The sequence below is a fragment of the Crocodylus siamensis genome, chromosome 2 (genome assembly GCF_052110815.1).
Source record: "Crocodylus siamensis isolate JL-2025a chromosome 2, ASM5211081v1, whole genome shotgun sequence".
NCBI lineage: Eukaryota > Metazoa > Chordata > Crocodylia > Crocodylidae > Crocodylus > Crocodylus siamensis.
The window spans coordinates 240014752-240031228 of NC_143396.1; the positions used below are offsets into that span (position 1 = coordinate 240014752).

Genomic DNA, 16477 nt, shown 5'->3' on the forward strand with positions numbered 1-16477 from the left:
TCTTAAACTGGACACAGTTTAGGGCCTCAGCATCGCATAATCCAGCACTGCTCTGCAGCACCACACCGCTGCACATCGGGGCCTTCCTCGCGCTGCCACCTCGTAGCACTGGCGGGGAGGGCAGGGGTTGATCCCGGAGGCGCCCCCCAAAAACTGGAGCCTGCCCCGGCCGAAGCCACGCTCCCGTTGCCGGCTGCTTTTTAGACTAGTAGGAAAATGCAGCAGGGCCCCAGTGCATGGGCTTGAGGAGCCGCCTGTCGCGGGCTCGGTCCTCTCCCCTGCCGCCTAGTCCCGGCCCCCGCGGGCCACCCGCCCACTAACTGCAGTTCAGCTGCACGGGCAGCAGATGGCGCCGCCCACCGTCCCGCTCACCACCGCTCTGGCATTCCGACTGTCAGCTCTATGACCCGGAAGCGTTGCAGAGTGCAGCCCTAGAGACTCAATGCCTCAGTTGCTAATTCCACTTCCGCTTTTCCGTCTCGACGACTTCCGGTGGCCTGCGCGTAGCCCGGCCGGGTGACGGAGTGCGGGCGAGCGTACTGCATCCGAGTGAGTGGGCGAGCCCATCGGCCGGGAGCAGCCAAGTGCGGCGGGGCGAGGGGACCCTCCCGGCGGCCGCAGCGGAGCGGGTGACGCACCATGGCGGCAGTGGCGGCGGCCGCCTCGGTCCCGCCCAAGAAGATCGTGGCTCCCACCGTGTCCCAGATCAACGCCGAGTTCGTCACGCAGGTTGGGGTTAGGGGGGAGCGGCGGGGCCGGTGCCTGGGGCTGGGGCTGGGGCTGGACCGTTGGGCACAGGGCCCGCGGCGCTGCCTCAGCGGGGTGTCTCCTTCCCTTGCAGCTGGCGCACCGGTACTGGGCCCCGCACGTGCAGAAGAGGCTGTCCTTCGACGCCAAGGTGAGCACTGCGCACGGCACCGGGGCAGCACTGCATTGCCCCAGCAGTACGGTTGTAACCACTGTGTTGGGAGCGCCGGGGAGCTGGCCTGGCGCCTTGTCCCATGCTTGGTTCTGTTCCTGTCTCTTCTTTCCCCCCTCCTTAAGAATAAAGGCGTGTGGCCGATTGTGGGAGCCCCATGTCTCCAGGTGTCAGAGTGCAAAGCTAACGGTAGCTTTTGGTCTTTGTAGAAACAAGTGTAAAGCATGTGTTGGAGGGAGCCCACAGGCTGGACCCACTCCATGGAGCTCTATGATCTGATCCCAGCCCTGGCACAGCATGTGGCACCTGCACCAGGCTGGCCTGCTGTGGTCTCACTCCAGGGCTGGATTGGGCTGCAGAATCCCCATGCAGCCCAGAGCCAGCATGGAGGGCTGGTCCAGTGTGGGCCCCACGTGTGCGCTGTGCCACCCCCGTGTGTCTTGTGTCCACGGACCAGGATGTGCTGTACGTGTTGTATGGGGCGGGACCTGATGCACACATTGCATGCAGCCCAGGGGGCTGGTCTGTGTGCACACTGAATGTGGCGCCCTGCCAGACTAACCCTGCACGGTGGTCTTTAGGACCTGTCAGGATCAGTATTTTCTTGCTTTGGAGCCAGTTTGCAGGGCTAGTCCAGGGCAGGCATCTCATGCCAGGTCTGCACATGTGCCTCAGACTGGTGCCAGAGCACACTACACACAGGTTTGGTCCAGGGCACATACTGCATCAGCTGCTCTTGCAAAACCAATCCTATGTGCTGGCTCTGGCACTTACGTCTGGTCTGTGTCTGGTCTGGCCCACAGACCAGACCTGTGTGGGCTGGATGTCTGACACCTCTGTAGTAGAGCATCCAAACCCTTCCTTTTCTTTCTCTCTCCCCACCTCCCAAAAAACCCAACAAAACAAACAAACAAAAGCCTTATGTTTTGGACTAGTTCTGAATACAAGGGACTTGTCGACAGAAAATAGTTAGAACTCCATCTGAACTGTAAGTCAATTGGAACTGATATTTATGTAGCTCTCTCTGTCTGCTGTAATGGTAGAGAAGAAGAGCCTGTCACGTTTTAGGTCTTGGGATGTGTCAGAGCACTGTTTCAGGTAGTATAGAGCGTGAGGGTTTAGCTATACAAGCTGTACAAATGAATGAACATTTAAAATGCAGAAGTCTGCACAGATAAGTTCTGTCATGTCAGCTGAAGTTACTGTTAAAAGAGACCTTAGGGTTCACAGAACCACTTGTATGTACATTTTTCTTCTAAAGTGAAGTCTTTTAAGGTGCAGAGGCGTCTTACCTGCACTGGGGTTCAGCCTTCCACTTTAAACTTGGGCACAGAACCCTGTTCAAATTCGCAGGTGACACTAAGATGTGGGGAGAAGTGGGCATGCTAGAAGGGAGGAATAGGCTGCAATCAGCCCTAAACAGGTTACAGGGGTGGGTGGATGAGAACAGGTGGGTTTCAACACTGACAAGTGAAGGTGATGCACCTGGGGAGGAAGAACCAGCAGCATACCTACAGGCTGGGGAACTTCATTCTTGTCAGTGCAGAGGCAGAAAAGGATCTTGGAGCCATTATTGATGCCAAAATGAACATGGGCCAACAGCATGGGGACATGGTCAGGAAGGCCAACCACACCTTGTCATGCATCCACAGATGCATCCCAGGCAGGTCCAAGGAGGTGATCCTTCCCCTCTGTGCAACACTGGTCAGGCTGCAGTCAGACTACTGCGTCCAGTTCTGAGCACCACACTTCAGGAGGGATGTGGACAACATGGAGATGGTCCAGAGGAGGGCCACTCGCATGATCAGGAGGCATCAGGGCAGGCCCTACGAGGAGAGGCTAAGGGACCTGAACCTGTTCAGCCTCCACAAGAGAAGGCTGAGGGGGCATCTAGTGGCCGTTTACAAACTAGTCAGGGGGGACCAACAGGCAATGAGGGAGTCCCTGTTTCCCCAAGCACTACCAGGAGTAACAAGAAATAATGGTCACAAGCTGGCAGAGGGTAGATTCAGGCTAGATATCAGGAGGTGCTACTTCACTGTCAGGGCGGCTAGGATCTGGAACCAACTTCCAAGAGAAGTGGCGCAGGCTTCTACCCTGGGGGTCTTTAAGAGGAGGCTGGATGAACATCTTGCTGGGGTCGTTTGACCCCAGTACTCTTTCCTGCCATGGCAGGGGGTCGAATGATCTGGTCAGGTCCCTTCCGACCCTACCAACTATTAAACTATTGTATACTGTCTCCCAGATTTGAAAAGTTTTGGTTGCTTGCAAAGTTTCACTTCCGGAGGTATAACTAATGGTTAATAAAGTAACCCAAAACACAGAGTATTGCTTAATGTCAACAGTAGGAGCAAAGTGCAACAAGCAAGGTTTTTAATAGTTAAAAATGACCTGAATACCTGTCTGTGTTTCTTAAAGCTTAGGTAGACCTAACTTACTCACCTGTGGGTTGTTGACGTTCAGCACCTCTTTCAGAGTCAGCCTCACTCCAGCCTATCATCTGACTTTCTTATGAGTTAGAGGTGCACTGCTACATTGGTCCATATCCTATCGGCACAGATGAAAGGAAAATTGACATTATCGGCAGTCGGTTTTTTTTGGCTGATGGGGCCAATAATGTCACTGATAAATGCCACATGCATGTACACAGTCACAGCATGCACGCAGCCAGGAGTGCAGTCCAGCAGCTTGGAGATCAGTATCAGGCTGGTAATTCTGTTGGGGGGAACAGGTGTGGGGGAGGGAAGGGGCGGGGGTGGGCAGATTGAGGCCCCTGTGTTGAGGGAGGGAGTGTGGCTCGAGGCAGGGGCAAGCACTGCCCAGCTGGGGTGGGGTGCAGGATGGAGCTGGCAGCTTGTCTAGGGGGATGGGGGCAGCTCCCCCCACTGCATGCACCCCTGGGGAGGCATAGGGGGCATGTGCCCCTCCTCGCCTCCCAGATCTGTGCATGCGGCAAGGGCAGGCTGTGTGCTAGGGGTTGGGACTGTGGGCTAGGGTCAGTGGTGCTGGGAAGGGGGGCCATGGCAAATTTTGGGGTGGTTCTAGCCTCCCCCGCCCTCCCAACCCTGCCTCCCAGTGCCACTATCACCTGCCCCGGCCTGAGCCTATCCGCCAGGAAGAGGCTGGAGCAGCCCCAGCCCCGACAATGCAGCAGCAGCCCACCTTCCACCTGTGCATAGATCTGGTGGGGCACATGCCCTCCTGACCTCCCCTATGGGAGCACGCAATGGCAGGAGCTGCCTGCCCCCTGGACAAGCTGCTGCCTCTGTTCTGTGTCCCACTCTGACTGGGCAGCGCCTGTCCCTTCCCCAGCTCCACTCCATTCCTCACCTCGGGGGGCCTCAGTCTCCCCCCACGTCCCCCAAACAGGCTTACCAGCTGGATGCTGCTCTCCAAGCTGCTAGACTGTAAATGGGCAATCAGATTGGTATCAACCAGTGTGGCAGGTCAGTAACCACCCTTCTTTATCTGCCGAAAAATCTTTATCAATGCATGCCTATTATGAGTGTTTAAATGCTTTGGAACTCTTGCTCTTCCTCTCAGGGCTGAGATATTCCTGATGAGAGCTCATCAAGTGATAGTAATAACCTTAGAGCATACAGTTAATAACATTTTTGATTTTGAAAACCGTAGAGTTTTAAAAATGAATCAAACTACAAGTGTCAGTTTTTAATTGAGATAATTTTTTGACATAGGTTATTGAAGATGTATATGTGAAAGAAATCGTTAAGTCAAAGTAAGTACAATATTTCTAATGTTTGCTTATGGATTCTGTTATAGATACTTACCTATACTATAGACATTTATATTAACATGAAGGCTACTTAAAATGTTATTGAGCTAAATATGTAAGAAAGTCAAAAAGTTTAGTAAACCCTTATAGTCAGTGGTATGTCATCTCTGTGATTAAATATGAGTTTTCTTTATGCTATATTATTAGATGTATGACATAACAAAGGTCTGATACAGTGAATAAATCAAGTTTTGTATTCCTGTTCTTTGTCTCGGTCTGAGCCAGTCTTTCTACTGATTGCTAATTTTGAGAGGTAGAGATTCCTCTCTGCTTCCCAGTCCATGGGTTTGGAGTTCTTCTTCCCTTTACTTTCTACCTCCGTTCTATTTGAGATGAGCAAAGGATCTACCACCTGGAGGGAATTCTTGGTATATCTGTTGGTTCTCCTATCTTTTCACTAGTTTGTTTTATTTTCTGTGTTTCATTTATGTTTTTTTCCTTCTTAGATTTGCCATTAGAAAGATAATGCTGCTTGAGTTTAGGTAAGTTTTTGAAGAAATATAACATTTATTTTTAGTAATAATTAATTTTCTCAGTGTTTTGATTTATGGTAGGTGTTAGTTGTTTAAGTACTTAATTTGAGATCAGCCTATTTGAGAAAAGCCTATGGAAATAAAGGTGAGAAACAAATGCAGGACAGTAAATCACTTTTAGAGGTATATTATAACCCATTACTTCTACCCTAGTTAAGTCCATGATGAGGCACATAAGAAAATGTATTCCATAGAGTGTAATATAATATAAGATTAATTCCATAAACATAAATAGTGCTTTCTAGGAGGTCTTTTTTCATGCTGCTAAATTTCTAATGCAGATAAACTTACAGCACAAAAGGAGTTCCAAATATGCGTGGAATAGTGATAAATTTGGTTCTAAAAATTAGGATGCCTCCTTAGACCTTGATTCAAAATCTTCTGAAGCCAGTGGAAGTCTTTGCATCAAAGTGTGAGGAAATTTGTAGCAATGCTGTAATTTTAAGAACAGCAACATGACTTTCCAATTTTCTTTGCCTGACAGGAATTGGAAAACTTGTGTTTTAAAAATAATTTTTTAAAAAATGTCAGATTATAGTGGCGTGCATATAAAAATGTGTGTTAAGTACCAACCAATATTAATTGGTATTTAATTTTTGGTTATTATTTTTAAGTCCACCTTTTTGGGTAGGTAGATTGAGATTGAAAGGTCTCTTGGTGAAATGCACTTCTGCATCAACTATAAACTCCTGCTGGAGAGAGACTGGGAAGAATTATGATATGCTAGGGGGACTGCTGATTAGAGAAATAGGATAATATGAAGGGGGAAATATTCATTTCTAAAATCTTGGATTTTTCCTCATTTTTGTTTGTTTAAAAAGATAAGTTGAATGAGACTTGTTCAAGTCAAAATTGCAATTTAAGTTCCTGTTAACTTTATTTTCCCATGGCATTCATTCACATCACTGTAAAGCAAGGTTATCAAAACTCACCTCCGCATCCTGGGGTAGGTCTGGATCCCGACATTCTAGTGGCAGGGCAAATGGCATCAGAGAGCTGTGGGAGTTAGTGTTGCTGCAAGGACTTGTATTCTGGATTTTGCTGGTCGGTCCTGTCCCTGCTTGACCTTTCCCAGAATTCCCAGCCCCTCTAGGAACCATGTATGTTTGACACCCTTGCTGTAAAGAAATGCTGCCTAGTTACACCATTTTAATTTTTCTAGTGATCCCCTTTAACTTATCGTGAATAATTTATAGAATTTCTCAGGATATGCTGTCTACTTTCATAAGACCCATATCCTTCATCTTGCCTCCTACCAGAGCCCCAGGTTACCTTATCTTGACTCAGTTTACCGCTTTCCTATCTTTGAGGTCTCATCACAGCTACCGCTTTCCTAGTTGAGGATAATTGGACCTCCCAATTATTTGGATGCAGAGGATAATTGGACCCCCACATATTATTTGGATGCAGAGGTATCTTAAAGTGTACAGTAGAGTCCCTGATGTCTGTTAGGCTTTTTTTCTCTCCCTGTGGGCAGATCAGTCTCCATAATCTGGGTCCAGTTCTGCAAGCCTGTATGTGTAACTTGCAAGGTATTATCTGTAAGGCAAAAGCTGTGCAGAGATCCTCTGAATTATCTCTTTTAATTGTTTTGTAACTTAATTTTTTTAAAGAAGCAAGATTTACTCAGAATATTTTCTGTGTCTTATGTTTCTCTACTTCACAGTGTTTTGAGTTATGTAGGTGTTAGTTGGTTAAGTAGTTAATTTGAGATCAGCCTATTTGAGAAAAGCCTATGGAAAAGGTCAGAATATCATGGAAGCCTGTAAAATTTCCTTGCATGCACCCTTTAGCGTGCAAGGGTTTACAGAGTTTAGTAAAAGCACTAAAATAACTTCCCTGCACTGCTCCAGGAGGGTAAAGTAAGGGCAGGAATTACTCTTTGTCTGAATTGGAACCACTTGTTTTCCACGGGAAGGAAAAGCCTACTGTTCACAGAAAGAAAAGTATCTCCCTGTTTAGGATGTTACAGGAAAATTAAGCTTTCCCTTTCCCTGCATAATTACCTTAAGTCTAGGCCTATAAAGCAGTAGCTTGAATGGGGTCTTAAAAGTGGGGAGGATATGACTAGGTGTGGCTTTATTTTGCACAGTCAAGAGGGAAGCAATTGGTCATATTAAAGGGATACGTTGTTGGAAAATATTGATGTAATAGAATATATATAATAATCGATGAAGTATTTGTTATGCCATCGTACTTTACATAAGAAAGTTGGCACTTGCGTCTGAGAAATATAGGAAGTGTTTGAAGTTTATGGCATGTGCAGTAAATTTGTTTATTCCCTTCCCCCTGGAAAATCAGCATTAATTAGCCTCCAGGCTTGTTACAGCAAGACTGGTGCATGAGTAATTCATTTTTCCCTCCATATGTAATGCCTCCCTAAGCTTGATATTAATAAGTTTAGTGATAGTGACCTTGACTAGAGGTAACTTCAAGAACTACTTGCAAATCATAAAGATGATTTTTAACCCTCCCCCAAATCTGTGGATAACTGCTGTTTTTTTGAGATCAGTGGCAGTTTATGTGGGTAGTAGGAACTAATGACATATTCTTTGTCTCTTCACAGCCAGTATCTTGAAAATTACCTGTGGATGAATTATTCCTCAGAGGTGTCCAGTAAAGCATATTTAATGTCAATCTGCTGCATGGTAAATGAGAAGTTCAGAGAAAATGTCCCTGCATGGGAGGTAACCGTTTACAGTTATGTCTACAGTTGACTTTGATTCACAAGTTGCAGCCCACTTGTACTGATAGAAAACAGCTGAACTTACTATTTTAAAAGTAAAATGTTGCCTTGTCATGGGTTGTCTGCTACTTCAAGCAATAGGATGTTCCTTTTTTAGAAAAGCAATGAACAGATGAAGTTGGTCTGTACACCCTGACTTCTTTTTTTCAGTGTGAACTCATTTGTCTTATTGTGTAATGATTTCACACTTCAAAAATAAGATTTTCTTGAGCAACTTTGGCACTGGTTGAAGAGGGGCTTTTTTGGTATTAAAATAAAATTTGTTGTGAGGCATTTATATTTGTATATGAAGGAAGGTATCACGGGCAGTAAGAAAACTATTTTGTCTGTCAGTTTCTTGTTTGAAATCTTTGCATTTTTATAGTTTTAATTTGTATGAAGTTTTATTGACAACATACTTGTTAGTATGTGGTTTAGAAAGCTTAGCTTTTCTGTTAAAAACCTCTTATTTTAGAACATTTGAGAGCCAGTATTAACAGTGTAAGCTGGTTGAAATTATGTATACTTTCCATTATTTGATTTGCCAATTAAAAAAAATTAAATTCAGAAGACAAGCCTGTCTTTACTGTTGTTGAAATATAGTGGGCTCTATTAGATGTGGCAACTGTTGATCCTCCTGGATCATTGTGTATGTATGAGGGCCACCCAGACCTTTGAATATGCTCAGGCAGGAAGTTTTTGGAGAAGTGGAGGCTGCCCAGACCTTTCATCCTCCATTTAGGACACTGAGGCAGAATAGTGCTTCTTCTATTAGTTTTATTAGTTTTATAAGAAAAGAAGAAAGAATTATGTCACTACTAGTGAAATGTATAAAAATTAATAGCCTGGAGGAGTGACTCTACCAAGATCTGTACAGCTTTGTACCAGAATAGGTACAAATAGGCATGGAAAATGACAAGTGCAAGGTTCTCTACACCTTCCCACCAGTGCGTTTTAGTCTTGTTCTGAAGGGGCAACTTCTGTGACCAAGAGTAGGTTTTGTTTTGTCTACTGAGTTTGCTGGTAAGTGGTGACTTTTTCACCTGCTTCTAGGAACCTCTACTCAACTTCTTGCAGGCTACTAAACAGCTGTCACTTCTTTCACAAAAATCAGCCAGGCTTTTTTGCCTCTGAGGGATGTTCTAATCTGCTCCAAAAAGCAAAATCAGAAAATCCTCTTTTAACTTACAGTTAGAACATAGTGAACTACACAGTGGCCCACAGCATGGCCATCTTTAGCCAGAAGGATGTGGCTAGTTTTGCTTTGTTTTGGCTGCCCTAACAGCATGGAAGGGAACATAAGAGTAGAGAATCAACTCTATCATCTTCTGTGGGTGGATTTTACTAAAAACTTTAAGAATGTGTGACTCCTTAGACAGTATCAGACAGCAGGTAATTTAGACCCAACCTAACAAACTTTTCCTTCCACATCTAGACATTCAAGAAGAAGCCAGAGCACTTTCCCTACTTTTTCAAATGTATATTGAAAGCATCATTGGCTGAAAAGGAGAGTGAATTCTCCCTTCATGAACAGACAGTCCTTCTACTCTTCCTTGATCATTGCTTTAACAGCTTGGTAAGTAAAAATTGAGCAGGCTTGAATGTTTCCACTATGGCTAGGTTGTTTCAAATGAGAGGAGGGTTTTATTTTTAATTCATGAGCTAAATGGGACATTCATTGAAATTCACATCGATAAAGTTGAGAGGCATATGGAGAGCTATACTCTGGTACACTTCTCTCCTCTGTAATTGTGTCTTTCTGCTATGGAGAAGGAAATGGAGGGGATGGAGAAACTGTTCACAAAGCTGAGGAAGGGGAATGTATTACTGAAATAAAGATAAAAGATTTAGATATGAATAAGTGGATTGTTTGGATCCAAAGTTAAAATTACACTTAAAGTATAATTGCTATTCAATTTCAAATTACACTCTACAATAAAATTATTCTTTTCAAAAGTGTTTGTAACACTTCCATCTAAATGAAACTTTCATTGCATATGGTATATTAAAAAAGATTTAACTTGTTTTTTTTATTTTTTTGCTAATCTGTTCTAGTTAATGCTGCAGCACTAATTATTTAAATAAAACAAATACAAGAGCTGTTTTAGCCTGCAGTGAAAGTTATATAAGGATATTGATTATAGTTGGGTTCAGTAAGTATGATCTGTATCTTGAATCTGCGCTGCTACCAGAATAGCTACCCTGATGCATAGTGTACCTATAAATATATTTAATATAAGATATTGTTCCTTTGCTTTTTGTGACATTTGTTGTTTTTCTTTCTTTATATTATGTGACATGTAGAATATTTTAGTGTGTCATGCATTAAATTATTATACACAACAGATGTGAATAATTACCAATCAGAAGGAACCAGGAGAGTATTGAAGGAAATGGTAAAAAGAAAAAAAGGCTTATTTACATATAATTATGATCAGATAGTTTGATATATTTTTAAAAATATAAACTCTTTTACTGTTTGTTTTATTTAGTCCATTATTTATTGATATTCCATAATTAAGTGGATTTGAGAAAGGAAATAGTAGTGGCTTTTGGTCTAATATATCCTGGTATTGCAGGAAATGTGAAGGTGCTTTTGAAAGTAAGCAAGTTACTGAGACCTGAAGTCTTTGGAAGAGGGAACAAGTTATGTAGCTATTAAGCAGGTTGAAGATGGAGCTAAGCCTCTCAGACCTGTGCAGGAGAGCATAGGGAGAGTTGTTTCAGTGGAGTGAAAAAGGCAGACTCTGGTTTGCTGGAGATTTAGCACCTGAAGCAGTATTAGTAGACAGCTCAGTTAGAGGAGGAGTTACTGTCACATGTTTCTTTCACATGTTTGGGAAACCAGCTTGCTTGAAAGAAATCAAATGAACAAGAAGGAGAAAAACAATGAGGCATATGAGAAGAATAGAGTTGAAGAAAATTCAGTGTCAGCCAGATGAATAATTGGCAGGGATGTCAAGTCAAATGTTTTCAGTGTTTACTTTGGAACAATTAGATGGAGGAGGTCTTATGGATTAAAAGGGAAACTACAATTTTGGATACTGACATATTTTTCTTTGGTTTCCTTTAATTAAACTTAAAGCCACTAGTTTTGTTTAGTGGTGTTTGGGTAGTGCCACTGTGTAAAGACTAGTATTTTCTTGCCTTCTTCGTAGCCTGCTACATCTCAAAATAGCATTTGCTTATTTTACGTTAAAGTTAGTAAGCCTAAAGCAATTGTATAAGAATATACATTTGCAAGATAATGTCTAACTAGTTCATAAATGCTGTAAGGTGCCTTTTATCTTAATGCTTTATAACAGGAAGTGGATTTGATCAGGGGACAGGTGCAGCAGCTCATCTCCTTGCCAATGTGGATGGGATTACAGCCTGTAAGTACATCATCGTAAAAATGATAAAATTGCCTTCTTGTCAGCATACCAGGTCAGGTGGGGAGCTGCTCAAACCTGCATGCCCCTGTGATGAGCACAGGTTCCTCAGGCAGGGGCATACAGGTAGTGAATTGTGGGTTTGTCCCGGCTTCACCCCATGCTGTCACCACCGCAAGAGATCAGCCCCAAAACAGCTCCCCACCTGGTGATATGTTCGGCCTGCACTGTTCCTGGCTGGTCTCCATGGGCACCCCAGGTTCATGGGGGTTGTGCCGGCCTGGGGCACAGCCCCAGATCTGCAGCTGCACATTGTCATGGCCCTGTGCTGTCACATGTCTGCATTTTCGGGGTCTCCGTGGAGACTGGCCGGGAGCCAGGGCTGCTGGCAAATGGAGTCAGGTTGCTGGCCATATCCACCATTTTGCCCACCCCTGTTGTAGGAAGTGTCATATATTTAGGGTTGCTTAGAACTTTCCATTTTTTTAGATCTAATTTTCAGTTGTTTATAACCTTTAAATTCTAACCATTTGGGATGAGTTGTTCTTTGCTGGTTGTTTGCAGATGCCTCATGCTGATTTTTGTTTGTTTGTTTTGATTTGGCAAAACATTTAATGGTTTGTCAGAAAAGGTTTGCTTTCTAATTGCATTTCACTAGAAGCTGTAGTATTTCTATACTTCAGAACAGAAACTTGAAATTTAGCAATGTTGGAGCCATTACATGGGTGATATGCTTTTTTCTATTTCTGTAACAAGTCCACCAAATCTGACAAAGTTCAAATATGAAAATCCCAGTTGACATATTCAATATGGTTTCTAAGGAGGTAGCTAAATTCTGTGAAGACTCTATCTATAATACATGTTCCAGACTTACATTATAGGTGTTGAACAGGACTTCCCTGCAGTTGAGGGGATTTCTGTGGCATAGGAACTGGGAGCAAATTGCTCCTTTCCTGGTGCTAATTTGAATGTAGAGGGTGTCTTGAATGTCTTGGGCCTCTAGCATACATTTTAAGATGCAATTTACATGTGAATTGCATCATAAATAGTACCTGTGGTACATATGTTGATTTATGTGCCATGCAATGGCAAAACACTACAAAGATGTTCTATAAAAGATGAGGAACATCTTTGCAGCTCATTTATATGGCACCCCAGTTTTAATTTGTGGCATGCTCCTATTCATACTGACAGTAAGTCCTAAGATCCACTGGTGAAGTGTATACTATTTCCCTATTGTGGTCTTCACAAAGAAGACAACCACCTGCTGTTAACACATGGTAAATCAATTGGTACCTCAGTGCCAGAGGTCTTTTTGTAACCCATAATACCCAGATGTTGACTCATTTCAAAGCCATTATGTTTTCACGTGATGGAATTTGGATTTTTAAAAGTTAGCTTTTTTAAAGTTAGATTTTTAAAAACGTAGGAAATCACTTGAAAAAATGTGAGTTTGCAAAATTAAGTTTACTGAAGTTAGGCAATACCAAGACTAAGGGTACCCCTGCAATTTAATTCAGCCTCTGGGGAGGTGGTGCGCAAGCTCATAGTATGCTTAGGGGATCACTTTTTTTAAATAGGTTTTTTTATTGGTTTTAGTTATTCATATGTAATATTTTGTAACTTTTACATGCATATTGAGCTTATATGTGTATTGCAAGCCAATGTTTGTTTTACACAAAACGTGGCATTACATATCTAGTCTACCTGGTGTATGTGTTGTTTCCAATTATTATTCTTAAGGTTAATGTTATCGATAATTCATTTTTATAAATTCTCTGTATGCTGCTTTTCCCAGAATCGATGCATTGATCAATTTACCTTAATAATGTTTCACTGTTATAATTTTGCTTGTAACGAGTGATCTATCCTGGCTTCCATTTGGTTGTTTTTTCATGGTTTCCAGGAAAAACTAGTTTGCTTCAGTTGCTTATTTTGAATATTTTTTAATGTAGACATTTTTGCTAGAGACTAAGAAGATATAATGGGAAGGCTTTTTTCTTAATGAAATTAAAAAACACTCTAAAAGAAGGAAAATAACTTAAAATGCAGCTTTTTGATATTTAATTAAGAAACTAAGAAATTTGTGGATTTCACTGCTGTCAAGTTTTTAAAGGAGGGAATGAACGAAGGGTTTTTTTTCCTTTCATTTTCCAGTTGTTTTTTTTTTAACAGATGAGTTTTTTATTTTTTTATCAATACTGCTATGTCCTACATGCTACACAAAGATGTTAATATAGTTGTCTTAAAGCAGAGGTGGGCAAAATGCGGCCCGGGATACAGCCCGCCAGGCCATTCTGTATGGCCCACGGGGCCCCTAAAAAATTTAGAAAATTAATATTTATCTGCCCTGGGCTGCCTGTCATGCAGCCCTTGATGGCTTGCCCAAACTCAGTAAGGGGTCCTCTGCCCAAAATAATTGCCCGCCCTTGTCTTAAAGGGACCTAGAGGTTGTTAATTGGTGTTGCAAGCCTAGGCAAGAACTATTACAACTTCTGTTGCAAGTGATATTTCTGAGTAGTCTTGGAGTCCAGTTATGTTGGCTGCTGCTCTGGGGGTTTTTGTTTACTTTTATTGTGTATTTTTACTTACAGTTAGATTTTTATTCCATGCAATAGAAGTGAGTTCTTTGTGGCTGAATACTATTTCAACTTTTCAGGCACGCCTGGAACAGGAATTGAAAAAGACACCAAAACTTAAAAAATTTTGGAATCTTATCAAGAAGAATGATGAGAAAATGGATGAAAAGACACGAATTCAGTATGTTCTGGAAACTTTTCATATTAACTTGAAACCATACAGTCTGTTGATTTTTGTCTGGCTTTGAGGGTGAACCTGTTTGAATCGGATAGAGATAAAAGTAACAAATCAACATTTGATAGTGTGCTGTTTCTGGGCATAGCAGTCCAGCAGATACTAGTATTTGGCTTAATTATCATGTTGCAACCAGAAGTTAAACTATTTGGTTTAAAAAGTCCTTAAGATACAAGACAAGTCCTTTTTTATTGTTCCATATGATTTACCTTAGGCTGTTGGTTGTAGCCATTTTGGTCTAAGGACATGGGCAGACAAGGTTCCTTGGATAGATGTGATGGTCTAATAAAAGACATCCCGTCTACCTGAAGAACTGTGTCTGCCTATGTGATTTACCTGTAATATTTGTTCATGTGCTTTAAAATATAGTGGTTACAAATAATGATTTATTTAGACATACATGTACAACTAATGATCAGCCATCAGCATTGCCCAGTGCTGCTGAATCCTGTTACTACTGTGACATGGCAACATTGAATTTGGTAGCACCTACCCCTGCAGTTCTCATGAGGCCAAACCCTTGAGCCAGAACTAATTGCTTCTCCAATCCCTGGCACCCTGACTTATGTTACTGGTACCCCTTTAACTGAGCATCCAGGACTCTTGGTTTGCTTATGGCACATACACTGTGTGTTAGCCACCACTGCTGTAGAGCTTCTAAAAGTTTAAATTCCCTATCAGCTTCTGCAGTGTCTAGGCCTTTTAGTAGGCCCTAGGTTGCCTTCTAAGAGGAAGTTAGCATGAGTCAAGCTAACAAGCAGGGTGGATTTGATTTAAATCAAAACATTTTAAATCACTGGCCAGGAAGTTTCAATTTAATCATTGTTTTCTTTAAAAAGTTCATTCTTGTTGTTTTGTTATCTTTTATTCATAAATTCTTAAAACTGTACTTTTAACAAAAGGTAAGGGTTTGACTTTGTGTACACAAAATTGCAGAGAGACAATAGAGCTAATTGGGTAGGTAATCAGCAGGGATCCTCGTTTTTTCTGATTTAAAAAAAGAAAAGAAATCACAAATCCTGCTCCCTGCCTGTACTCCCCCCTGCTGCAGGCTCGAGCGGGGTAGCTTCCTGCCACTGTGCACATGCCTGGGGGTAGGGGAGGCCTGCACCACCCAGATCTGTATGCAGGGCGGGTGCAGGCTGTGGGCTGAAGCTCCCGCCCTGCTTCCCTCCCCCAGAGCTGTACTCTGCCCTGGCAACGTGCTTCCTGTGCATGCCGCTGCTTTGAGGGGAGCAAACCCATGCTGCTGCTCTCACTGCAGCCCTGCGCCAGGGCAGCATGGAGCTTGCAGAAGTGAGCAGCTTCTCCGAGTGGCTTTGCTGCTCCCTGCTGCACTGGGGTTACACCTGCCAGGTTGTGGAGGCCCTGGGGGAGGGAAGCAGTGCGGAGCTTGCAGCGGCAAGCAGCTTCTGTGTTCAGACCCACTGTTCCCTGATGCCCTGCTTCCCTCCCCCTGGGCCTCCGCAGCTCATCGGGCACAACCTGGCATGGCAAGGAGCAGAAGAGCTGCACAGAGAAGCTGCTGGTTGCTGTGAGCTCCGCGCTGCCCTGGCGATGAACGTCCTGAGCGCAGGGCTGCAGTAAAACCAGCAGTGCAGGGTTGCACCCCTCAAAGCAGTGGTACGCGCAGGTGGCTCGTCGCCAGGGCAGTGTGGAGTTCTCAGCAGCGAGGAGATCCCTGGTAGCCCCGCTGTGCCCTGCAGCGCTGTGTTGTGCCCACTGCACTGTGAAGATCCCAGGGAAGCAGGGCAGGACCCCAAGCCTGCAGCCCTCTCCTGCGCAGTGTACAGATCTGTGGGGCTGTGCCCCCTGCCCTTGGGAGTGCGCATGGCAGTGGGGAGCTGGCCCTCCCCCTTTCCTGGATGAGCCACCCACAGCCCCATCCTGCTTCTCACTGAGGCCCTGTATCTGTGCATTGCGGCCCTGGGCCCAAAGCACTGCCAGGCTGGGCAGCATCCCCAGCCCTGCCCAGCTCCCTCCCTCTCTCCCTACAAGGGCCTCAGTCCCCCTCTCCCTCCCCCACTTACCTGCTTGAGCTGCTCTGCAGGCTGCCTGGGGCCATGTGCATGTTTATGCACATGGTGCCCCTGTCTCACTGCCTTTCTCCTGCTCTCTGCCAGCCAGCAGGGGAGCTCATTGCAAAACTGCAAAATCTGTGGGCAGGGCCGTCCAGGGTGGGGGGCGGGCAGCATTTGGGGCAACTGCCCTGGGCCCCGCTCTTTGGGTGGCCCTGCGTAGTTGGGTGGAGTGGCCACGGTGAATCTGCACTGCCAGTGGACAAGCTGATTTACCCCGGGCCCTACACCTTGCTCGGGTCAG

The 16477-nt window shown here is 44.1% G+C and overlaps 1 protein-coding gene across 1 annotated transcript in view; it reads left to right on the forward strand.

Moving 5' to 3' along the window:
• The first annotated feature begins 464 nt into the window (after window positions 1–464).
• Window positions 465–16477, forward strand: part of AQR (aquarius intron-binding spliceosomal factor) — a 97030-nt gene continuing 81017 nt past the window's right edge. Inside the window, exons 1-8 of the mRNA XM_090033522.1 lie at window positions 465–729; window positions 842–898; window positions 4615–4655; window positions 5159–5194; window positions 7812–7932; window positions 9406–9546; window positions 11276–11344; window positions 14001–14101. Of these exons, the coding sequence (XP_089889648.1) occupies window positions 640–729; window positions 842–898; window positions 4615–4655; window positions 5159–5194; window positions 7812–7932; window positions 9406–9546; window positions 11276–11344; window positions 14001–14101 (656 nt within the window). The 5' untranslated portion in view covers window positions 465–639. The remainder of the gene's footprint in view (window positions 730–841; window positions 899–4614; window positions 4656–5158; window positions 5195–7811; window positions 7933–9405; window positions 9547–11275; window positions 11345–14000; window positions 14102–16477) is intronic.